The sequence below is a fragment of the Caretta caretta genome, chromosome 14 (genome assembly GCF_965140235.1).
Source record: "Caretta caretta isolate rCarCar2 chromosome 14, rCarCar1.hap1, whole genome shotgun sequence".
NCBI lineage: Eukaryota > Metazoa > Chordata > Testudines > Cheloniidae > Caretta > Caretta caretta.
The window spans coordinates 36,462,548-36,488,084 of NC_134219.1; the positions used below are offsets into that span (position 1 = coordinate 36,462,548).

General features: G+C 51.4%; 1 protein-coding gene across 2 annotated transcripts; it reads right to left on the reverse strand.

Moving 5' to 3' along the window:
• Positions 1–25,537, reverse strand: LOC142069090 (uncharacterized). 2 transcript variants are annotated; one of them, XM_075119446.1, is made up of 12 exons: positions 25,320–25,537; positions 24,415–24,492; positions 23,100–23,783; positions 19,754–19,880; positions 18,708–18,756; positions 18,159–18,299; positions 16,499–16,627; positions 4,831–4,893; positions 3,854–3,932; positions 2,998–3,112; positions 2,041–2,140; positions 1–824 (listed from the first exon to the last, which is right to left on the reverse strand). In XM_075119446.1, exons 2-12 carry the CDS (start codon positions 24,436–24,438, stop codon positions 440–442), a joined length of 1,896 nt encoding a protein of 631 aa, XP_074975547.1. In that variant the 5' UTR covers positions 24,439–24,492; positions 25,320–25,537; the 3' UTR covers positions 1–439. The 2 variants fall into 2 exon arrangements, with proteins under 2 accessions (XP_074975547.1, XP_074975548.1); XM_075119447.1 differs by having other exon boundaries at positions 23,100–23,780; positions 25,320–25,535.

A 25,537-nucleotide genomic window follows, 5' to 3' on the forward strand; every position in this document is an offset into this window, starting at 1 on the left:
TGACACAAAATAATTCTTTATTGAGGATTTGTCCAAAGCCCTGAAGCTGAGAGTAGCAAAGCCGAGGCCTGTTCCTGGGGAGGGTGAACCTCAGCATTTCTCTTCAGAGCCCCCTTGCTCCAGAGAAGGTGCTGGTGTCAGTCCTCTTGGCCCATGGAGAGTCTGCGCTCTACTGACTGTGGTGTGGGGAGGCTGCGCAGGGCTGCCTTTGCCTCCCTGTCCTCATACTCTCAGTACCTGGGCAGAATTTCAGATCTTCTGCTGTAGTCCCCAGCCATGGTTCAGTCATTATCCCCACCCCTCTGCTAAGTGCTTTATGTCCCACTCTCAGCAGAGTCCAGCTGTAAGGCAGGATCCTGCTGGGATCATCTCTGCCAACATCCCCCGTGGTTCAGCCCCCAAGCGCTGGTCAGACACGGATCCCGCTCAGCATGGCTCGTTACTCGGCGGAGGCTGCGATGGGGGACACCGGCTCTTCCGCCTTCTCCGTTTTGCAAAGGCTCGGTGCAGGGATCTCCAGCTGCTCTGTGGCAAGTGGGCATGGTGCACATGGGTGGTCCTTGGTCGGTGTGTCCTCACCGAGGCTGGAGAGCGGGGATGGCGCGTCCCAGTGGCCGGGTGCTGGCATTTCCGGCGTAGGCTGGACCGGGCCGGCAGCCACCTCGGGATGGCTCTTGCTTTTGTGTGCGGTGACGTTGTCCTTCTTCTCAAACTTCTTGCCACAGATGTCGCAGGAGAACAGGTAGAAGGAGTCGGCGTCATGCTTCTTCATGTGCCAGTTGAGGGAGGCCTTTTGACGGCAGCTGAAGCCACAGATCTCACACCTGTGGGTGGGGAAGGGGATCAAGAGGAGAGTGTGGAGAAAGCCGGGCAGGGAATCAGAGAAAGAGAAAGCTCAGAGTGGGATGCACAGAGGAGACAGGAACACAGAAACTGCCAGACTGGACCAGACTCAAGGCCCATCTGGCCCCTTACCCTGTCTCTGACAGAGCTCAGCACAAGATGCTTCAGAGCAAGGTGTAAGAACCTCATGGTGGCCAATGTGGGCTAACCTGGCCTGCACGTTAGGTCTGGTCCCGAGCTCTAATGGCTAGAGAACTGGCTTAAAGCCTGAAGCAGGAGGTTTAATCTCCCTTCCAAAATTGCTATTGTTCATTTTGGTCATTCTCAATATTCTTGTTTCCACATAAATGTCCAATCCTTTTTCGGAATCTCACTAAATTTTTGGCCTCAGCAACTTCCTGTGGCAATGAATTCAACAGGCTATTCAGTACTCCTCAAACTTTTGAGGATCGTGCCCCCCCCCTTACCCCTCTCTGCGCCTCCCCTTGTCGTCCCCGGAGCCCAGGTTGGAATGGTGCCGCGGGTTGGGGAGGCAGGGAGGTGGCATGGTCAGTGGAAGAGGGCCGAGGCTGGGGGTGGGGCTGGGAGCTGGGCTGTGGCCAGGGGTCGAGGTTGGGGACAGATGCGGGAGTGGACCCGCAGCTGAGCTGCAGTGGGTGCCAGCACCCGGGCCCGCAGCCAGGTGTGGCTCCGCTCCCGGCCTTGCCCCCAGCCTTGGCCCTGGGCTGGGAACAGGGCCGCAGCCAGTGGCTGAGGCTCGGGACTGATGCGGGGCAGGGAGCAGCGCTGTGTTGAGGCTGGGGATGGGACAAGACGTGGGGCCAGGGATGTGGATGGGGGCGGGACTGGAACAGAGCTGGGAGCAGGAGTTGGGGGCTGGCCTGGGCCCCGCTGTGCCCTCCTGGACATTTCTCCACGCCCACCCTAGGGAGGCAGGCTTTGGGGACCTCTGGTCTACAAGTATCTAATGGGTGTAGACATCAAAGGGGTGAGGGGGAGAGGCCTCGTCTGTGGTGTACTTAGGAAGAGGGCCCGGACAGCCCTAGGGACTGTATCCTCCAGAACTGGATCGATGGCACCTAATCAGGGATCTCCACCTTTGGCCTCTCAGTGCTGCAATTCTTAGGGACAGAGAGAGCTCAACACAGAGGAAGAGACCCCAAGTCACAGAGCAAGCCAGTTGGGTTTGCTACTTACTGTATGGGTTTCTCCCCTGTGTGGATGCGTCTGTGGACGATCAAGTTGCTGCTGGTGCGGAAGGGGCGGGCGCAGTACTCACAGATGTAATCCCGTTTGTCTGCAGGGGGAAGGAGAGCAGATTACTGGCTGCACTGGGCAGCAGGATGTAGGGCAGGGCATTTTACCCAAGTGGAAGCAAAGGTAGGGATGAGAGAAGGGCAGTAGGTCCATGGGACAAAAAGCAAGGGGGTGCCAGAGCAGATATTGGTAGTGACTCCAGGGCTGGAATGACAGTGGGACCTGCAGGTTGGGATTGAGGGGCACTGGCAGAATTGTGTGTGTAGGGGGAGCTCAGGACCAGAACAGCAGAGGATTCTGTGGGTCCAGACTGAGATGCATTAGCAGCACTGGGGCTAGAATAACAGCGCTGTTTGCAGGGCATGACTGAGAGGCACCTGCAGAGCTGGGGCTGGGTGGGAGGGAATCCGAGGGCTAGAATAGTAGTGGGGGCTGTGGATCAGGACTGGGGGGCATCGGCAAAGGTCGAAAGGGGGAAGGGGCCCAACCCAGGGATGGAATACCAGGGGGCCTGTGGGTTGGGATTGAAATGCATTGGCAGACCTGCATGATTGTGGGGCTGGAATTGAGGGGCATTTGGCAGATGATTGTGTACGAGCCCAGGGCTGGGACTGAAGGGCAGCTGTGGGGCTGAATTGAAGGGTACTGGCAGAGGGCTGTGTGTGTGTGTAGGAGCTCAGGGCTGGGACAGAAGGGGAGCTGTGGGGCTGGATTGAGGGGTACTGGCAGCGGTTTGTGTGTGTGTGTGTAGGAGCCCAGGACTGGACTAAAGCCCTGTGGATCTGGATTGAGGGGCCCTGAGAGAGCTGTGTGCGTGCTGAGGGGAGGGAGAGCCCAGCACCGTAGCAGAAAGGCAGGTGCTTTGAGGCTTTAGCCCCTGTGCTCAGGCATACTGACCGCTGTGCAGCTTCTCGTGCTCCTTCAGGTGTTTCTTGAAGTTGAAGGACTTGCCGCAGCTGGGCTCAGAGCAGGTGAAGGTTTTCTGGTGCACATGCTGGTATTTCTTGTGGTACTGCCGTTTGGGGGTGGAGGGGAAGCAGAGGGTAGAGTCAGCTGCCGCCCAGAGACCCCACAGTCCATCCTCCCTGGTTCATACCTAACTGAGCGCCCTACCACAGAACTGGGAGTCAGAGGGAATGCTTGGTTTGACTTTGGGGCTGGACCAACAGCCCCAATACAGGGGGTCTCCCTGGTGTCACTCAGCTCTCCCTGTGGGACCCAGCAGAGGGAAGCCATAACTCTATGACCCATTCAGCCCCCAGCCTGTCTGTGGAGGCTGCAGCAAAGGAGGCCAACTGGATCACGTTCCAGAGTCAACTGCAATCAGTGGGAATCTCACCATGGATGTCGATCGGCTCTGGGTTGGGGCCTTAGCCCTGATATAGAATCTTGTCCTGCTGCGAACTGAGGACACACGGACTCATTTCACTGAACAGCCAGTCAGATGGGAGCGACCGGGGCATATGTGACAGCTCCCATTTGGGCTGAGGATTGAAATGGGGATGTCCAGAATTAAAAGCATAAGTAGCTACAGATTGAACTATGGTAAGACCATCGCAGACTCCTGTTCTCTGTGGATCAGGCACAGAGAGGGACCCGTAACATACGTTCACCAGTGGGTCACACTGAACTGATTGTCAAGCCGGCAGCTGGGCTGATACCATAACGGTTTTAGGCCACGTATCCCAACAGGGACCAGGCGGTGCTGGGGGTGGGTCAGGTGCCCCTCCCCACAGGTCACTGTGTCACTCACGTTCAGGTACTGGCGGTTGGAGAAGATCTTGCCGCAGCCCTCGAAGTCGCACAGGAGCATCTCACGCTTGGTTGCCTTCCTGCAGAGAGGAGGGGGTGAGGATCTTGCAGGTTATTGATGGAGCCAGGATGCAGGTCAGCCGCCCCTCGGTTCTCAAACCCTCCCTCGTCCTCTCCTCTCCATCTCCCTGCTGCAGGGGCAAGAGCCGTGTCCTCTGCAGCCACCTCCCTGGATCTTTCTCTGCTCACCAGCTGCCTTCGTCACCTCTCCTCTGCAGCTTGTGACGTCTGGATAAAGCCCCCTTCATCTCCCTGCCTCACTGGCTCTCCAGCTCCTTTCCAAACTCTTTTTTCCCATCTGTGCCCATCTGCTCTGGTCTCTCGGTCAGCTGTGCAAAGTATTGGGGGTGGAGTGGTGGACAGATTGGACAAAGCACACCACTAGCAACGGGGAAGGTGTGTGGGTTGGAGGCGCTAAGGGGTGGGTCGCATGCCCTGTGGAAGACGTCAACCAATGGGTGCAGTGGGGATGTGAGAAACGCCAGAGAGTATCACTGGCTGTGAGCCTATGCAGGGACACGAGAAGGGTGGTTGCAAGGGGGAATGGACAGGAGACCAAGTGGCAAGAGGTTTGCCCGTCAGTGAGGCCATTGAAAAGTATGTTAGGTAATGGGCTGTGGGAAGCAGCCCCTGGTGTGTGGCTCTGGGGCTAATGGGGCTTTTCCTCACCTCTAAGTCCAACTGGAATGGCGCTGCAACCCCCACCAAGAGGCCAATGCAGACAGAGCGGGAGATCCTACCCCTGCCCAAATACTCCCCTTTGCAGGAGGCACCACCGGCTGCTCAGTGGAATGGGGAGTCCAGCCGTGGGGAGCAGGGATACAAGGGACTGGTCTGCAGCTGAGCTCTGCTACCATAAGGGCTCTAGGGCAGGGCAGCCAGCAGAGTCATGTCCAGGGTTCCAGGCCAGCTTCCTACCTGATTCTCTTGGGGCCGATCTGGGCCATATCCTTATTGCTCGGCTGTCCCCGCTTCTTGCGGCTGCAAAGGAAGAAACAAACTGATTGGGTGCTCCCAGAGGGGGTGTGTCTCTCCTCCTCCTTTCTCCCCATGTAGTCTCCCTTTCCCCTGGCCTGTGTTTTCCTTTTCTGTACACCCTTCCCCATCTCCACCATGAACATCTCTCTCATCCCCTCATTGCGAGAAGGCAGAGGAGATGAAGGCTGCCTGGCCTTCTCTGGGGCAGGGATCTCCAGCTACCAGCCTCCTCCTACAGAAAGGGCTTCTGGTGCCAGATCTTACGTAGTTGGCAGAATCCAAGGGTGCCCAATAGCCCCTTCTCAGGACTCATGTGGCCTTGGCACAGGAAGACGAAGGGTTCCCTGTCCTTTTTCTAGCTAGCACCAGATGAGGATTGGAAAGGGATCCAGAGCATTTGGCCAGTTCAATGCCCTCCATGGAGACACCAGGAGTCTTTCCCCCTTTGTTCACCTCAGACACCCAAGTCCTCCCTATAAGATCAGACTTCCCACCAAAGCTCCAGATTGCCCCAGCTGAGAGCATCCCTGGGAAGTCCGGTCAATCCTGCCAAAAAGCCACTGAGCCTGTGGCATTGAGTGACAGGGTTTCATTCCAAGCACCCCTGAATCCCAGAGGGCATGGCGGCTCTGGTCTGTCCTGGATCTCAAGGACCCAAAGCAAACCCTGGTCAAAGGAGATTTCAGGGTGGTCACCCTAAGATTGCTCTGGCATCTTCCTGGACCTCCAAGCCTCACTGACACCCACATGGACACAGCAACACCTCTCAGGCACCGGGAAGTGCTCCAGTTTGGCCCAGCACTATGAATTTCATGTCTTGAACGTCAGGTTGGTGTGGAGGCCAGTGCTCAAATCGTGAAAGATCTTGAAATGCCTAAGTCTCATTGAAATCAATGGGAAATAGGCACCTAAACATCTTTGAGGATCGGGGCCTGGGTGTTTCCACGGACTGCTAGGCTTTAGTTGTAGGCTGGGTGCACACCCCCATCTTTCTGATAAAGGGTACCCCTGCCGAAAGGATACAGGGCTCTGTCCAGCTCACCCCCCAGGCTGCTGGAGTCACTAGGGTTCAAAAGTTAAAGGTTTACACAGTAGAACCTCAAAGTTACGAACACCTCAGGAACGGAGGTTGTACGTAACTCTGAAATGGTTCGTAACTCTGAACAAAACGTTATGGTTCTCTCAAAAGTTTACAAGAGAACATTGACTTAATGCACCTTTGAAACTTTACTATGCAGAAGAAAAATGCTGCTTTCCATTTATTTTTTTTTAACAGTTTACATTTAACACAGTACTGCACTGCATTTCCCTTTTTTTTTTTGTCTCTACTGGGGCCTGATTAATTGACTGGTCAGTTTGTAACTCTGGTGTTCATAACTTTGACATTCTACTGTAACTATAAAAACACACAGTCAACATAATGCCACAATATATAAATTGCTTTAAATCAACCTCTAAAATGTTCTCAGGCAGCATTTTTTGTACTTTGTCTTTCTGTAAATTTTCAATGGATTTTTTTTTGTTGGTTTGTGTGTATGTATGATTAAATGGATGTTTATTGACATTGAACAATAACAATCTAATCTTTCCAAGCCTAAATATACCGCAGGCGTGCTAGATACAGCTGAGCTCAGTGCTTTCCTGCTCCATGAGAGGCTCCAAGATTCACCAGATAACAAGCTAGCCGAGGACAACTTGCGCAATGTTACAATTGTTGGGTCTCTGTGCTCATAGTGATAGTACGTTTCCATATAAGTAACCTCAGTTTTTCTGGCATACAAAAACTATTACACACCGCAAGATCCTATGTGTGTGTCTAACATGGCAAGGAAAAAGAAATTGTACAATACTATATTTAGAAATAGCATGTGTTCATACAGTTAATAGAGTACATTGGAACAGTTACACAAGAGGGCAGAGTTAAGGTTACATGTGCAGCCTTTAACCTTTGCCTGACTTCTGCGCACTCATGGTCATGGATTTCCAGAGGAGACGAGCACAGCCTGCTCCCCTGACTTTCAACTAGAATCTCAAGTGCTCAGTGCTTCTGAAAATTAGGCCTTCAGGGTTAGTTTTTCAAGAGGACTCAGCAGCTCCAGAGGTCCTGATGAACATTTTGAACATTTGGCCATAACCATGCAACCAATACCATTCTCCTAATGGCTTTTTTGGTATCATATTTCCCAATTTTTAATTAAAGTAAAAAGATGGACAAAACAATAAGACCGAAGGAGAAAGCATCACTCTACAATTTCAAAGCTCTGATGGCTTGTAATAGAGATGTAATCAGAAAATTTAAGACCTTCAATGCAGTGTGGATGTATTTGGTAGGACACCCCCGAGATGCAGTCATCCTAGGGTTCCTAGGCACTACGGTAATACAAATAATAATGAAATGTTACTAAAACTTGACTAGGTCAGTAGAACCAAGCTGCTCTTGGATAAGTCCATCGTTTGCATGATAAAAATAAAGAGCATTAAAAACTTTTAGAAAAATCCACTCTGGACATTAAATAAGACAGAAAATGATTTTATTTCTGTGCTGTTTGACAGTTATTTTAAATACCTACTCCTCACCACACAAAATAGCTACAAGTTTCCATTATTTATAGTGTAATTAAATTAAAAACAATTATCCTGTTACAAACATGATTAAATTTTATTATTTACGAACAATAAAAAGTCTTTAAACACACTGTATTGCAAATAATACAGTTAAGAAAAAAAGATTCAGTCGTAATCACGTTAATCTAATATTTTTAAACACAGAGAAAGTTTGGTAACATACACTTAAGTTTGATCTAATTTAAAATGTTCTGTCTGCATTATCCACCTTCCAAGGTAAATCTTGCAGTCACTTTGCTTTTGTTGTTGTTGGTCTGTGATGGAATGTCCTGAAAAGAGAAAGAAGTTAGAAAATAGCAAAATTGTCATTTTGGTGAAGAAAACGGATGTTAAAAATCACGGATGACCTGCCATGTTCACTATGTAAGATGCAGGCTATGCAGCTTACTTTGCAAGTGCAAGTTGAGGCTGCTCAACGCTTTGCAATACTGTATATGCGTGTTTGCTGAGTAAGTATCCGAGCGTGTGTTTGCTGGGAGGGCAGTGTGAGAGCCTGAGCGAGTGTCTGATTGGCTGGTAGCCTGCAGGGGGCGGGCAGTGGGGCTGTCTGTCTGTTTGTTTCAGGGGAGCCTGGCTGTTTAAAAATAGCCAGAGCTTCTCGAACCAGCTGAGCAGCGGCGAACCAGCTGAGCAGCGGGGGACAGCAGAGCAGCACACAGCAGGAGTTCGCCTGGAGTGAGCCCAGTGAGGCTTACATCTTGCCAACTTCTCTGAGGAAGCTCATAGTAAGAAGGTGGTATGGAAGGGAGGGGTTCAGCTATTGTGACCTGCACTGGATGTGCCATGTTTGTCTTTCTTCCACAGGACAGAAGCGACTTTGTGTGTACAAAGTGCAAGCTGGTCTCCATATTGGAAGAGAAGACTGAAGGTCTGGAGCAACAGATAACGACCCTGTGTTGCATATGAGAAACGGAGGATTTTCTGGACAAAAGTCAGGATATGCTTCTACGGGCACAAAGCTCTAAAGATTTAGAGCAGGTTGCACAGCGGAGCCAAGAGGCCAGTGAAGAAGCTTGGCAACATGTGACCTCCAGAAGAAGAACGGGGAATGTCCGGGTTTCAGCAACGCGGACACAGGTAACTAACCGCTTTCATGTTCTCTCCACAGGTACCGTTGCGGAGAGTGGACCAGATGATATGTCTGGGGGGAGAAAGCAGAAGGAGACTCCGCTGGTTGGAAGGCATGAGATGCGCTGCCCTGAGATGAGGGGTTCCACGACCACCACTCCCAAGAGAAGGAGGCGGGTGGTGGTGGTCGGGGACTCTCTACTCCGGGGGACTGAGTCATCTATCTGCCGCCCTGACTGGGAAAAACGAGAAGTCTGCTGCTTGCCGGGGGCTAAGATTCGCGATGTGACGGAGAGACTGCCGAGACTCATCAAGCCCTCGGATCGCTACCCCTTCCTGCTTCTCCACGTGGGCACCAATGATACTGCCAAGAATGACCTTGAGCGGATCACTGTGGACTACGTGGCTCTGGGAAGAAGGATAAAGGAGTTTGAGGCGCAGGTGGTGTTCTCGTCCATCCTCCCCGTGGAAGGAAAAGGCCTGGGTAGGGACCGTCGAATAGTGGAAGTCAACGAATGGCTACGCAGGTGGTGTCGGAGAGAAGGCTTTGGATTCTTTGACCATGGGATGGTGTTCCATGAAGGAGGAGTGCTGGGCAGAGACGGGCTCCACCTTACGAAGAGAGGGAAGAGCATCTTTGCAAGCAGGCTGGCTAACCTAGTGAGGAGGGCTTTAAACTAGGTTCACCGGGGGAAGGAGACCAAAGCCCTGAGGTAAGTGGGAAAGCGGGATACCGGGAGGAAGCACAGGCAGGAATGTCTGTGAGGGGAGGGCTCCTGCCTCATACTGAGAATGAGGGGCGATCAGCAGGTTATCTCAAGTGCTTATATACGAATGCACAAAGCCTTGGAAACAAGCAGGGAGAACTGGAGGTCCTGGTGATGTCAAGGAATTATGACGTGATTGGAATAACAGAGACTTGGTGGGATAACTCACATGACTGGAGTACTGTCATGGATGGTTATAAACTGTTCAGGAAGGACAGGCAGGGCAGAAAAGGTGGGGGAGTAGCACTGTATGTAAGGGAGCAGTATGACTGCTCAGAGCTCCGGTACGAAACTGCAGAAAAACCTGAGTGTCTCTGGATTAAGTTTAGAAGTGTGAGCAACAAGAGTGATGTAGTGGTGGGAGTCTGCTATAGACCACCGGACCAGGGGGATGAGGTGGATGAGGCTTTCTTCCGGCAGCTCGCGGAAGCTACTAGATCGCATGCCCTGGTTCTCATGGGTGACTTTAATTTTCCTGATATCTGCTGGGAGAGCAGTACAGCGGTGCATAGACAATCCAGGAAGTTTTTGGAAAGCGTAGGGGACAATTTCCTGGTGCAAGTGCTAGAGGAGCCAACTAGGGGGGGAGCTTTTCTTGACCTGCTGCTCACAAACCGGGAAGAATTAGTGGGGGAAGCAAAAGTGGATGGGAATCTGGGAGGCAGTGACCATGAGTTGGTTGAGTTCAGGATCCTGACACAGGGAAGAAAGGTAAGCAGCAGGATACGGACCCTGGACTTCAGGAAAGCAGACTTCGACTCCCTCAGGGAACGGATGGGTAGGATCCCCTGGGGGACTAACATGAAGGGGAAAGGAGTCCAGGAGAGCTGGCTGTATTTCAAGGAATCCCTGTTGAGGTTACAGGGACAAACCATCCCGATGTGTCGAAAGAATAGTAAGTATGGCAGGCGACCAGCTTGGCTTAACGGTGAAATCCTAGCAGATCTTAAGCATAAAAAAGAAGCTTACAAGAAGTGGAAGGTTGGACATATGACCAGGGAAGAGTATAAAAATATTGCTCGGGCATGTAGGAATGAAATTAGGAGGGCCAAATCGCACCTGGAGCTGCAGCTAGCGAGAGATGTTAAGAGTAACAAGAAGGGTTTCTTCAGGTATGTTGGCAACAAGAAGAAAGCCAGGGAAAGTGTGGGCCCCTTAATGAATGAGGGAGGCAACCTAGTGACGGAGGATGTGGAAAAAGCTAATGTACTCAATGCTTTTTTTGCCTCTGTCTTCACGAACAAGGTCAGCTCCCAGACTGCTGTGCTGGGCATCACAACATGGGGAATAGATGGCCAGCCCTCTGTGGAGAAAGAGGTGGTTAGGGACTATTTAGAAAAACTGGACGTGCACAAGTCCATGGGGCCGGATGAGTTGCATCCGAGAGTGCTAAAGGAACTGGCGGCTGTGATTGCAGAGCCATTGGCCATTATCTTTGAAAACTCGTGGCGAACGGGGGAAGTCCCGGATGACTGGAAAAAGGCTAATGTAGTGCCAATCTTTAAAAAAGGGAAGAAGGACGATCCTGGGAACTACAGGCCAGTAAGCCTCACTTCAGTCCCCGGAAAAATCATGGAGCAGGTCCTCAAAGAATCAATCCTGAAGCACTTACATGAGAGGAAAGTGATCAGGAACAGTCAGCATGGATTCACCAAGGGAAGGTCATGCCTGACTAATCTAATCGCCTTCTATGATGAGATTACTGGTTCTGTGGATGAAGGGAAAGCAGTGGATGTATTGTATCTTGACTTTAGCAAAACTTTTGACACGGTCTCCCACAGTATTCTTGTCAGCAAATTAAGGAAGTATGGGCTGGATGAATGCACTATAAGGTGGGTAGAAAGTTGGCTAGATTGTCGGGCCCAAAGGGTAGTGATCAATGGCTCCATGTCTAGTTGGCAGCCGGTGTCAAGTGGAGTGCCCCAGGGGTCGGTCCTGGGGCCGGTTTTGTTCAATATCTTCATAAATGATCTGGAGGATGGTGTGGATAGGACTCTCAGCAAACTTGCGGATGATACTAAACTGGGAGGAGTGGTAGATACGCTGGAGGGAAGGGATAGGATACAGAGGGACCTAGACAAATTGGAGGATTGGGCCAAAAGAAATCTGATGAGGTTCAGTAAGGATAAGTGCAGGGTCCTGCACTTAGGACGTAAGAACCCAATGCACAGCTACAGACTAGGGACCGAATGGCTAGGCAGCAGTTCTGCGGAAAAGGACCTAGGGATGACAGTGGACGAGAAGCTGGATATGAGCCAGCAGTGTGCCCTTGTTGCCAAGAAGGCCAATGGCATTTTGGGATGTATAAGTAGGGGCATAGCGAGCAGATCGAGGGACGTGATCATCCCCCTCTATTCGACATTGGTGAGGCCTCATCTGGAGTACTGTGTCCAGTTTTGGGCCCCACACTACAAGAAGGATGTGGATAAATTGGAGAGAGTCCAGCGAAGGGCAACAAAAATGATTAGGGGTCTGGAACACATGAGTTATGAGGAGAGGCTGAGGGAACTGGGATTGTTTAGTCTGCAGAAGAGAAGAATGAGGGGGGATTTGATTGCTGCTTTCAACTACCTGAGAGGTAGTTCCAGAGAGGATGGTTCTAGACTATTCTCAGTGGTGGAAGAGGACAGGACAAGGAGTAATGGTCTCAAGTTGCAGTGGGGGAGGTTTAGGTTGGATATTAGGAAAAACTTTTTCATTAGGAGGGTGGTGAAACACTGGAATGCGTTGCCTAGGGAGGTGGTGGAATCTCCTTCCTTAGAAGTTTTTAAGGTCAGGCTTGACAAAGCCCTGGCTGGGATGATTTAATTGGGTATGGGTCCTGCTTTTCAGCAGGGGGTTGGACTAGATGACCTCCTGAGGTCCCTTCCAACCTGATATTCTATGATTCTATATTGCACACAGGCATTGTCATCGGATTGGGTTGACGGTACTTACAGAAGGAGATGAGAGTCATCTGCGAAGGAACACACACTCCAGTATGTGACGTGCTCTTGATGCGCTCTCTCTTGCTCCTCTGATATTTTTTTTTTCTGTCTCCATGTCCCTAGCTGCTGGTATCATAATGGCTACAGCAAAAACCACACATCAATGTGTAACTAATTTGATCAAAACCATTACTTCCTTTAAACCTTAAAGGGACACCACAAACAAGTTTAGCCGATCTTTAAAATGCGTGAAAAGTTCAGGTGCTCTACATTTGATTTCAGTGGGAGTCTGATATCTATCCTACTTAGTTAGGCACGTCTGAAAATCCCACTAAGCACTTACACACCTTTGAAAATCTGGCCCTAAAAGATGATTAACAGAGTGCTCTCAAATGCACAAAGTAAAGAAACTGAAGGGAAAAGAAAGATTTAGAGGGAAATAATATTTTTATTTCCAGTGATTTTGAAAGTTTTCAGACACAAGCATGATTTTTGAGTAGATGGTGTACCTCTAATGGTAAAATTAAAATGCTGCAGGGAGAGGAAGGGGCAGCGCAAATTAAATATATAATTTACCATTATTTTCTGTTGTGTTTCGATTAATGCCTCCAGAACTTGTTCTCTACTGGTAGCAAACTGTTACTTAGTTTCACAGCCCCTGTAAAACAGACATTAATAGACTTTCAGTATAGAACTGAAGTCACAAAAACATCTACAAATGAAAAAGGCAGAAGATCCTTTACTGTGCATGTTAATACTTACTTGGTATCTGTTTGGGTTTATATTTTGGGGCTTCTTTCTCCCATAACTCCCACAAAAACATATAATCGTGAAGAGATAGTTGAGAATGGAAGACTGTTCACACTTAATTCAGCTAATTCCAAAGGAAATGCTTTTATACCTTCCTGTGTAATAAAAACATTAGAAAGTCTGGAAAGAAAGAGTTAGGGTCTATAATTAATTCCCTGGTGTTATGTAAGGCCGCAGTTCAAGAAGAGACTTAAGCATATGCTACTTTTTAGGCATATAAGTAGGCCCATTGACTTCTATGGGACTATCCATGTGTGTAAGCACAGGCACCATTGTCAGCCCTTGTGATTTTACTGAGAGTCTTGTGATATTTGGTGTTTTTCTTAAAGCCCCAGCTCCCAGAGTCAAGCGACCACCAGCTTTTATTTAGATACAATGAAAGTTTCTAGCCCTCACGTTTGGAAAAAAAACACGTTGAAAATGTGTCCTGAGGGTGACTTAAAGGCTCAGAAACCAGGAGAGAAATTTAAAGAACCTATAATTTATTATTAGAAAAATCCAAAAAACCCCCAATCCACACAAATCAAATATTCATGATTTTTGAGATGTTACTCATTACTTCTGTACACTTGAGATCGGCAGTACTGACTTTTAAATACTTTGGTGACTTGGAGCCTAATCATTCACTAAGGACCTGACCCAACTCGCAGTGATTTATTGCAAGTCATTCCTCTCACTTCAGTGAAGGTTGCATTAGGCTCAGTCACCCCAAGCAGTTTCCAGCACCCACCCAAGCTTAACTTGGCTTCCTTGGATCTTCAGAGATTAACTCAACTATCAACATCATAGTACTGAAACCAACACATCTTCTCAGCAATGAGCAAATTTTCAGCATCATTTATCTAGAAATGTAATAACAGAGGGCTCTTCAATCTAACAGACAAAGGTATAACAAGATCCAAAAGCTGGAAATTGAAGCTAGACAAATACAGATTATTAATAAGGCACATTTTTAACAATGAGGGTAATTAACCCTTGGAACAACTTCCCAAGGGTTGTGGTGGATTCACCATCACTGGCAATTTTTAAATCAAGATTGGATATTTTTTTAAAAGATCTGCTCTTGTGCACACAAGAATTAACTCAGGGAAGTCCAGTGGCCAGCATTATGCAAGAGGTCAGACTAGATGATCACAATGGTCCCTTCTGGCTTTATAATCTAAGAAACAATACGCTAATGCATACATCATTTTCTGCATAAAAGTATTACAAATTCACACTAGCAGCTTCAGTGCAGAGAACCAGACACTACACTGCTGAATATTTATTATCATTGTGTGATGGAACCTTATGAAAACTACAGCATTAGTTTACTCCTGGGGGAATTCTGAGCCACTGCTCAAGTGCAGAATTAATGCCTCCTGGAGATATCTTTTCCCCCTGTAGAAAAATTGATTCTGATGGGGAAGTGAAAGGAAACTGCAATTACACTTTTCACGCACTAGGGGCTGATGTGATGCCAGAAGAGAGGACAGCTAACTCACGGGTCAGAGCAACCAGCCATGGAGAGGGAGAAGACAGAGGCTGCCCTCCCCACAGTGCTGTGCCAGGTGAGGAGGCACGGGATATGGAGGGGGGCAGAGTGGGGCACATGGTGTTGTTGAGGCGGGTCACACAGACTGACGTTCCGGAGGGATAGTGGAGGGGGACAGTCTGGGGTGGGAGCAAAGGAGCTAGTGGGGTGACAACTTTGAGCCCAGGGCCGAATAGGAGTGGGGGTGCAGGGCCACATGGAGACGGGGGGCGGGGGGAGGAAGGGTGCAGGGCCACATGGGGACATATGCAGAAATGAATGGCTGAATGGGGAGTGGGGATGCAGGGACACATGGAGACAGAGGCAGCAGATATGCCTGACTGAATGGGAGAGGCATGGGGGAGGTTCCCCAACAATCCCCACCCCGCAAAAAAACCTGTTCCATACTTCTCCCACCCACATCCACCAACCCTCCAGATTCACTTCCAGGCTCCTTCCCAGCAATTACCTCCTTCTCCCTCAGCTCCTTCATTACCCCTGAAATCCCCAAGCCTTTGTACTGCTTCTCAATGGTGTGGGAAATACATTTCTGTATTGTAGTTAAAATGAATTATGATCAAAGTTCTGCATTAATATGCCCGGTAGAGAATCTATTTGTCAAAAAACATTTCCTGAATCTTTTTGTTGTTGTTGTCTGTATTGTTACAGACATACTTGCTTACGGGTATTTGAAATAAATTACCAAAATAACTGAAACTGGCACGATTACATTGTATAACTTTGACAAATAAAATATGCAGAATTTTAAAATACAGTGCACAGAATTTTTAATATTTTGGTGCAAAATTCCCCCAGAAGTAACTACTTATACACTGAAGCCCTATTTAGCCATTCGCCTCTTCCCTGGTGAGTAGGATAGTGCAGTACACTATGGCCACTTTGTACCACTTGGGCAACACAGAGGCCATGTTCTGGCCCCACATGGCCAGAGGAGAAATCCCTTTGTGTCAGTGGAACTCTCTCCAGGGAGGGATGGCTCCTGTGGAACCCTCCCTGCACTCTCTGGTGCTGTGGGGAGAGCTCTGATATATCAATTCTCCATTGATGTTAGGGATCTTATGACAGTGGTATGAGTTAGAGCAGTTTAGGAGCTTCTCTAAGTTATGCAGAGGGCAGACGGCGCAGGATCAGGGAGCTGCAACAGGTTCCATGACAGCTCCACCTGCATTGAATGGAGCTGTGACATGGGCAAACTTCAGCCCTACTATATTCTCTCTGACTACCCAGACACTAGTACGCTTGTCTCCCTCGCTGTCCCCTAGTTTCATTACTGGCTCTATTACCATTGAAGTCAATGGAAAGAATCTCTATTAATGTCAACGGACTTTGCTCAGGTCCTCACATGGCTCCCATCACAGTGGCTAAGCATCCTCCGTGAGCAGCACTGGCTAGGTATACAGAAGCATTCGTCCATCCACTTAGCTGCATCTAATCAGGGGCTAAGCCGGCATAGCTATGGCGCTTAGGGGTGAGACAAGTTTCACACCCCTGAGTGATGTACCCATGTTGATCTACATTTTAAGTGTAGACCAGGCCTGAGACACCCAGCGTGGTGTAGTAGACAGCTCTGCGCTGGGAATTGGCTGCGGTTTGGTCTGACTGCTATTGTCAGGGGTCTGTAGTTTCAGAGCACAGGACAGCCCCACACACGCCCTCGGGCCTTTAGGTTAGCCAGCATTCGAAAACTTTGGGGTTGGGAAATGCAGTCACTTCTCAGATGGGCCCAGAGCCACTTGGATGATCGAGCTGAGATAGACAAACTGATCTCAACCCCTTCCTTCTCACTCACCCACTTCTCGCCTTCCTTTCTCCTCTCCCTATGTGCTCAGGCTCTCCCTCTTCACCTGGATTGGCCCTCTGCCTGTCTTCCCCCTCACCTGGATTGCACCGCCTTCTCCTCAGAGGGGCTGCTGTTGGCTGGACTCGCCTCGGTAGGCAGCTGTGCACCCTTCACGGGTCTCTTGCGGCTCTTGTTCTGGCTTTGTTCTCTTTTCAGCTCGGAGTCACTGGATGGACAAGATGGACATAGGAACTGGTTACAACCTGTGAAAGGGGGCTCTCTAATGGCAGGTGAAGCTAGACATGGGAAACAGATGAAAAGCAACCCAATGCCACTCAGGGAGAGGCACACAGACTAAAAGCATCTCCTCCAAGCCAGTGCTAAAGGAATCAATGTATTATTCCACGTTCACATCAGGTTAGAGCTGAGAGTTTAGTCACACAACAGTCAGGGTTAGATTTGTCAGAGCAGCCTTCCCTCTGCAGAGTATGTTTAACAAATGGGTCTCTCGTTTCCAATATCAGGACAAAGTCACAAGGAAGCTTGGGAGGAAGGATGGGATTGTGGTTAAGGTACAAGACTGGGTGGCAGAACAGCTGGGTTCTGTTCCTAGCTCTGAAACTGACTCACTGTGTGGGTGAAATCAGGGGCCTTTGTTGATCAGATCCCCCTTGTGGCAAGATGGGGAGCTACACCAACTTGGCTCCACCCCCTGATGCTATCACACCCAACTCTGTGTTTGTCAAGTCCTTGTTACAACCTGACTTTTCCTGGCCAGATCCTCAGCAGTCTCTGGCCCCTTCAGGGTGAAGGGGAGTCAGAAGTTCCATGGCTCTAGTAGGCGTTACTCAGCCCTAGGTCTCCTGCGTTTAGAACCTTCTTCTCCATAAGCCCCTGGCTGGAGTATGCAGGGGAGCCCACGCCAGCCCAACTCACTGGGTTCAGCTCGGGGCCCGTTTGGATCAGCCAGAACCAGTCTTTGTCAGCCCCTTGCTGCTACCTCCTGCCTGTAGGCTTGCCATGCTTCTCTTTCTTTGGAGTGTTAGCAGTTCACCAGCCTGCTAGAGGGCGGCTCTCTAGCAGCTGCCTTTCCTCTCGGGAACTCCCCTTCTAACTGAGGTCCTTAATTTTTTTTATCATGCCCAGGTGCTTCCCTGCCTAATTAACTGCCTCCCAGTTCCCTCGGGTGAACCTGAGCTGCCTCATTCCCCATTGTGGAGCCTGTCAGAGCTGGGCTGGGCCCTGAGCCTTCAAAGGGCCATCTACCCTCTGACATTGCAGTGGGCAAATCTCTTCCCCTCCTCTTACCAGTAATGAAAATAAGGTCCCTGCCCTGGGGAATTTACAATTCCAGGGCCGGATTCTGATCTCACTCATATAACTGAGAATTAGGAGCTCTCAGAAGTGGTGTTTAGGAGCATCCCGGGGTACCACAGCTACCTGTGAAATCAGAGTGAGGCCTCAATTATACCAGCAAGGTGTTGGCAACCACAAAGCAGGGAGCAGGTGGGAAAGGGCAGAGATCCAGGAAAAGCTACGGAGAGCTTGTTCTGTATGCGCCCAGTGGGTTCCTGGGTTAATTGTTAATGTACGAAAGGGCCACGGAAGGTGAAGGGACAGAAGACCAGGGCTGTGGAATTACGTCAGAACGAACATACACAGACTCTTTGTAAAGTGCAAGACTACAGTCCAGCCTGGCAGCCCTTCAGAGAGCAGTGCAGTCAGCTCCCTCCCAGCCCAGCTCTAGCATCCCTTACCTGTCCAACGAGGGGTGGTAATTCTCACTGCGCAGGTCATCCGTGTAAGTGAGGTCATCTTCCTTGGTGAAGTCTTCATCCTCGTCCTCTTCCTCTTTGGGGTCAGGCACCTCCTCTGGTTTATCCTCCAATCCTGGTGCACTGCAAGAATCAGATGTCAAGAGAGGAGGTTGGATGGAAGCGCATCTCCCTGAGCCATGGCTCTGAGGGGAAGTCTCTGAGGGCTCTGTGGGTCCTGATCCCACCATCTCTCCTCACAGCCTGATGGCCATCCTGTCTACATGTCCCTGTCAGTCACTGGTCTCTCTGCTGAAGCTGTTCACAACAGCGCTGATGCTAATAATAGGGATGGGGCAAGACTGTCCCACTGGGAACTGGCTTGAGAACTCAGCAGTTAATTTCATACCGGATGTTGTCAGACGGGAGTGACTCTGGGTCATCGCACTGCTGGGGATACAGGACAGCTCCTCTCTAGTCCCGGGAGCACACGCACAGGGGATAGGTGAGCACCAGGGACAGATGATGAGGAGAAGAGCCACCGTCACTCACCTCTCCGGCTCTATCCCTTCCATGCCAGCCTCTGCCTCTGCCAGGGGAGCTGTGGGGAGAGAAACTAGGTGCAGTCAATGGAAGGGTGAGATGGAACCATGAAGCTGAGATCTGCAGAGAAGGGACGGGGAAGGAAGGCGCAGTTGTGGGAGAGAGGGTTTGGGAGGGTTTGGGAGGAGAGAGGAACACAGAGTGAGAAGGCCCCGAGGAAGGGAACTAAATCCTCATTCAGGGTATAAACCAACCACTAACAGGCCAGAGAAAGGGGACTAGGAAGAAACTATAAACAAGTTGTTCCATAATTGTCCAAAGGGGGTTTCTTGTCCCTCCTATGAAGCACCTGAGACTGGTCACTGAGGGAGAAAGGGCTGGATGGACTCCCCCTTTCCTCAGAGTCGTGGGGATCCGAGACCCACAGCTCTTTCCCTCACTCCAGCCGGGAGATCACGTCGGGTTTGGGAATGAGAAATCCTGCTGAGGGGGGAAGAACATGGTGGGATGGGGTGAATGAATGGTTTGTGGAATGTCTGTTACAAAGAAAGTTCCATGACTTAACCCGGCCCCTCCCCAACGCTGTGGGGACATGGTATCGGAAGACGGACATGGGAGACCCTTTGGAAGAGTCGGACATGCTTCGTCCCCTTGGAGAAGATGCTGGGATCTGCACATGCCAGGTGACCCAGCCACAGCACTAACATCAAAACACTTAGGCCAGATACCAGGCTGTAGCAGGGAATGAAACTTTCAACAAAAAGACTTCTCCTCAGAAAATGAGATTTGGTTGAAAATTATTTCATTTGCAAAACAGTTTAGCTTTCAATTCCATTTTTAGAAAATATTTTGAAATGATAATTATTTTTTGGGAGAAAGAACTCTGCCAGAGTTCTACTTTCTCCCGTCTCTCCTTTTCCACCTGAAAAGAGGGGGAGGAAAGTCGAAGAGCGAGATAAATTAATAGTGAAGTGTTACGCTGAAGGGTTAAGCACTGAACGTGATATTTGTGGAGAGAAAGCTTCTAATACCCAAGGGAACAAGGAATCCCTTACCCAGCGAGGTCACACTCTCGTAATTCTCCTGCATGACGTCCCTGTAGAGGGCTCTCTGACCTGGGTCCAGCACAGCCCACTCCTCCTGCGTGAAATACACAGCCACTTCCTCGAAGGTTACCTGTCCCTGAAACAGCCACAGTTCCCCACTCAGGACCAGTTCCCCAGTCACAGTCCTACCTGCCCCAGACTGTTCTAGTTTCCTGTTTACTTTCAGTAAGGCTTATAGTACCTCTAATCCCCAAGTTAGAATCTCCTCCCTACTGCTCCCATGTGCTGCTCACTCACTCCTGGTCTAACATCTCCCCACTCATCATTCAGGCCTCTGGCCATTCCCTCTGCTCATAGGCGCTGATTTTTATTTTTCCCGGTGAGTGCTCCGCCTGAGGCCCTGCCCCTTCCCACAAGGCTCCGCCCTCACTCTGCCTCTTCCCGCCCACTCTCCCAAATCCCCGGCCTGTCCCTCACTCGCTCCTCTCAGTCCCCTTCCCCAAGGCCTCCTGCCTGCCCACTGCTGGCTCCTCTCTGCCCTCCCTTGAGGCCGGCCAGCCCGGGGGCCCCACTAAACAGCTGATTGGCAGCAAACCCTGGCCGGCCCAACAGATGTGGCTTGAGGGTGCTGAGCACCCCCTATTTTTTTCCCATGGGTACTTGAGTGCTGGAGCACCCACGGAGTCTGTGTCTATGCCTCTGCTACCTAGTGCACCTTCAGTCTCCCAGGATGAGGGTCACTCATTAGTATGTGAAACTGAGGTGGTTCTCATGGGGTTCACAGGGACCGACCAAGCAAATCTATGGAAGCTCCATATGGAATTCCTCCAATGCAGGATCCAGCAGGTGCGAGATGGAGCCCTCCTGCTCTTTATTCTCACCCAGCCAAATGAAACCTGAACCTTCAGCATCTGGCTCAGCCCACAAGGTTAATTTCTCTCTTTGGTTCCTTCCATTCCCTCGGAGGACCGTACCACCCTGTCGTGCTGTTTTATGCATGTGTTGCTGGTTTACTTTTGAGAATCTTGACTCCCCTTCCTGCCGCCCGCCCCCCAAGCTCTGGACTAGAGGTGCCCTGAACTATAACAGTGAACAGCTGCATTCTTTGCTTTACAGCAATGAGTCTCAACCTTTCCAGACTACTGTGCCCCTTTCAGGAGTCTGATTTGTCCTGCGTACCCCCAAGTTTCACCTCACTTAAAAACGACTTGCTTACAAAATCAGACATAAAAATAAAGTGTCACAGCCACTATTAGGGATAAATTGCTGACGTTCTCATTTTTACCATCTAATTATAAAATAAATCGATTGGACTATAAATATTGTATTTACATTTCAGTGTATAGTTTATACTGCTCTATACACAAGTCATTGTTGATATGAAATTTTAGTTTGTACTGACTTTGCTAGTGCATTTTTTGTAGCCTGTTGTAAAACTAGGCAAATATCTAGATGAGTTGATGTACCCCCTGGAAGACCTCTGTGTCCCCCCAGGGGTACACGTACTTCTGGTTAAGAACCACTGCTTTTCTTTTTAAAGACAACTGGTTCAGTTAGTGTTATACAGAAGGGTCTGAAGAAGATAAGTCTATTTGGTGGGGAAAAAAAGTTAAAAAAAATGGAAATGTTGCATTTTGTCTGACATTTTCCTTTTTAAGCTGTTTTAAGGTTTGGTGGGGGTTTTTTGAAAAAAAAAACATTAAACACTTCTGTTTCCTTTCTGTAGGAAAATCCCCACTTTTCAGTTTTAAAAGCTCCTTCCCCTGTTGGAAAAAAGATCAAGGTAATAACAAGGCCGGGGGTGGGGGGGGAAGAGGGGGAGGCTTCTCAGTGAAACTAAACCAAAATTTTCTTAAACAAACAAAAAACTGACCAAAATGAAAAAATTGTTCACAAATGTTTCTGTCTGTCAAAAAAGGCACTTCACATTGGAAAAAAAAAACCCCACCCTGGCACAAAATCTTCCACCAGCTTTCCGCAGGTTATTTGTTCATTTCACACCACAAGGAAACTGGAAATAAGGGACAAATTGAAGTGTGGGGGCAATAAACCATCACTTGAAACCTTTAAACCTGGCATGGGGCACTGTCAGCAGACAGGATACTGGGCGAGACGGACTTTTGGTCTGACCCAGAGTGGCCGCTCCTATGTTCCAGAGCGGACATCTCTCTGTAAAAGTTGGGCTCCAGTTGAACCACAAGTTGCTGGGTTCTATGAAGGCCTCCTGGGGTGGGAGTCTCTAGTCTGTGTTATGCAGGGGATAAGACTAGAGGATGATCATAATGCTTCCTTCTGGCCTTAAAATACAGGAGTCTATCTTTGGCGTGCTGGTCATGCCAACGTTTTTGCAGCAAGCACCTTCACTCTGTGCTCCATACTGCCCGATTCATGGGGAGGCGCTGCCTGTGAAACTCCACCGAGCCATGACGCTGGTCTATGCAGCTGTTGCCTCATCTTAAGACTGTGAGCATTTGGGGGCAGGCGCTGTCTCTTGGTTCTAGGTTTTCACCCTGTCCTATATAATAGGGCGGGGGTCCCTAGGGACTTCAGCAATGCACAGAGTAAATAATAACTATACCACTTCTGCTGACATGTACGCACATGCCCACGACCCCTCACACAGGGTGCACAGCGAGACTTGCTGGACAAGGATTTTGCCGGCCTGGCCCAGATCTCAGAGGGGACATTTCGATACGATGACCCTTCCTCTCATCTGTGGGATCTTGTTCAGGCCGAGGCCTCCCGAGCAGGGACGGTGGAGCCTTCCCAAAGTCTGGGCGGAGTGGGGGGGGAGAGACCCCGCCCCCTCTGTGGTCCTGCCTCTTCCCCCAAGGCCCATCCAGCAGCTCGAACCCAGCCGGGGAGCTGCGGCAGACTCTCCACCTGTCCGGGGTGGGGGAGCTCAAGAGCAGCCCCTCGCCTGCGTCCCCACCCAGGGCATGTGGAGGGCCCACAGTTCCCTACAGCTGCACACATGGCTCTTACCCCAATCTGGTTCCGGCCGAGGCCTCAGAGCCGCAGCCTGGCCATGGTAAGAGCTGTGCGGGAAGCTGTGAGGAGCCGTAGACCCTCCACCTGCCCTGGCTCCAGCTGCCGGCCTGGCTAGGGAGCAGAGCCTCAGTGGTGGAGGGGGGGGCAGGGGCGGGAGGAGGAGGAGGAGGAAGGGCAGGGGTGGGGCCCATGGCAAAAAGTAGATGGGCCATGGACCCCTGCCCCACAGCATCAGGGGTGTGTGTGGGGGAAGACATTTCATCCTTTGATTTCCCATCAGATCTGTCTCTCCCACCATCCCTTCTCAGCCACACGCCTGGCTCTGCTCCCGCAACATTTCCCCACCTCGCACCGTATAAGCTACCTGAACAGGCTGGGTCGACTCCCCCTGCCCCAGGCAGGCTTCAGCCAATGCAGCCGCCTCCTCGCTGCTGTGGGGCTCCCTCGCCGTCACCCAGGCCCGCACGTCCGGCCGCAGTGCCCCCAGGAACTGCTCCCGCACGACGACGTCCACTATCTGCTCCTTGGTGCGCTCCCCGGGCCGCAGCCAGAGCCGAGCAGCCCGGCTGAGCCGGGCTAGCGTCTCTCGGGGAGCTTCTCCGGGCCGGGCAGCGCCTGAGCGGAACTGCAACCGATGGGCTTCCTCGCTGGCCTGCTCTGAAACGGCAGCCTTGATCTCGGCACGGCCCCTGGTGGGGCCTGTCCCCAGGGAGACGCAGGCCTCAGGTGCCTCCCTGGGGAACGAAGGAACCTGGTGCCCATGAGGCCACTCACGGGACGGCACCGCCTGCTCAAGGCCTGCCGTTTCTGCCGCTTTCCGAGACCAGGGAGGCGTCTGTGCCGTCCTCAATGGACAATCTTCCCCCTCCAAGCATCCCAGCAAGGACCGGGATGGCGTCCGCGGGGATAAGGGCCAGCCAGGGCTCTGCTCCTCAGCCTCGCTCTCCTCCTTGGGATGCTGGACCGGGATCCCACAACGCCCTTCCCCCAGGGCACGGGGTTCTCCCCACATCCCAGCCGCCGGGGTCTCCTGTTGCACCTGGTCCTGCTGGGAAAACGCCGGGGTTGAAAAACTTGGACCAGCTACACACCAAGTCTCTCGCTGCAGCCGAGCTGATGGGGCTGTCGCCTTAGCATGGGTGCTGGAGACTCATCACACTTTTATATCATGAGGTTCAACCCTCACAACCCACCCAGCTGGGGGGGGAGGAGGGGGTCGTGGCAGCCTCCATAGCAAGACTCATAAGCATAGGTGCCGACCCCGTGGGTGCTCCAGCCTCGGCTCAGCACCCACCAGCTGTTCAGAGGCTGGGGGAGGGGCTTGGGCAAGGGCAGAAGCAGCAGGCGGGGTCTTTGAGGAGTGGGCAGAGCAGGGGTGGGAAGAGGCGGAGTGGGGGTGGAGCCTCAGGGGAGGGGGCGGAGCACTCCCAGAAAAAAATAAAAGTCAGTACCTATGCTTGCTCATAAGCCAGACAGAGGGGGAGATGGGAATACCACGGCACCCATGCTATAGTTTTCCTCCCAGTGGGCCTGTTCCTATAAACCAGGCTCCAGATCAAGTCCCAGGACAGGTCTGTCACCCCCTGCCACCCACTCACCACCATCTTCCTCACCCCCCTGCGTTTTCTGCCCCTCTCCCTCCAGGAGGAGACCCCATAAGTTCCAGAAATATCCCCTACCTGAGCTGGTTCCACAGCAGCCATTTCCCTTCCCAGCCCCCCAGGGAGCCAGGGACAATCCGGACCTGATTCTGCAGCCTGTCAGGGCGAGAAGGGAGGTTTCAAAAGGGCCTTGGCACCATTTCACGCCCCGATTCCCTCCTGGCTCTTTCCCTGCAGACAGATGCTCTAGACACGGGGCAGTCACAAGGCGGACCGCTGGCCAGACCCGGCCTGCCAGATGCTTTTGAAGGGGACCCTACAATTTTTTTTTATGTATTTATTGTGAGTGTGATTGTGATTATATATATATATATATGATTGTCTCTGGAGTCTGGACTTTGAGGAAGAAATTTGGACCCTAACTCTGCCCCACTTTATTACAACACAGACCAAGCTTCTCTCTCGAGGAGGGAGCGCATTTCAACCCACAGTCTGAACCAAACCCGAGAAAGGAGCCGCTCTGGGGGATCCCCCCTGACACGGTCTCCGGGCAGCGCATCCCCCCAGCAGCTGGGGACCAGGCAGAGGCAGGAACTGGCTTTTCCTCTCCCTGCTCCTGACCTTGTTCCCAGGAAAGTCAATCGGCCCTGGGGTGCTGCAGGGAATGGGGCTGGGCAGGGCTGGGAGCCGGGAACCTCCCTCCCCAGATTGCTCCTGCTGCCCCTGCCAGTCTCTGCCCCCGACTCCCGCCTGTCCCCTCCCCTGGGGGGGGAGACTCGGTCCCGGGCCCGGGGCGGTCGCTCCCCCGGCGCTGGCTCGGCTCCTGCAGGCGCTCAGGGGGGCAGAGCCGGGGGGGTCGGGGAGGGCAGCAGCTCTGGGACTCGCAGACCCCCCCGGGAGCAGAGATGGGGCGAGGAGGGGCCGTTGGTGCGGAGTCACTTTCCTGCCCGGCCCCGGCCCTTCCCCCGGGTCTCTCCCCTCACCTGCAGGCTCCGGCTCAGCGGTCGGCAGAGCGGGGTTAATGCAGGGCGCTCCCCGCACAGCTGGGAAGCCGGAGCTCCTCAGCTCACAACGGAGCGAGCAGCGGCTGCATCTGACCCAGGAAGCGCAACCCCCGGTCTGCTGAGCAGAGAGAGCTCGAGCCCTAGGAGCTTCCCCTCCTGAGCAATACCCAGAGCCCCCTGGTGGGGAAAAGCGAAGG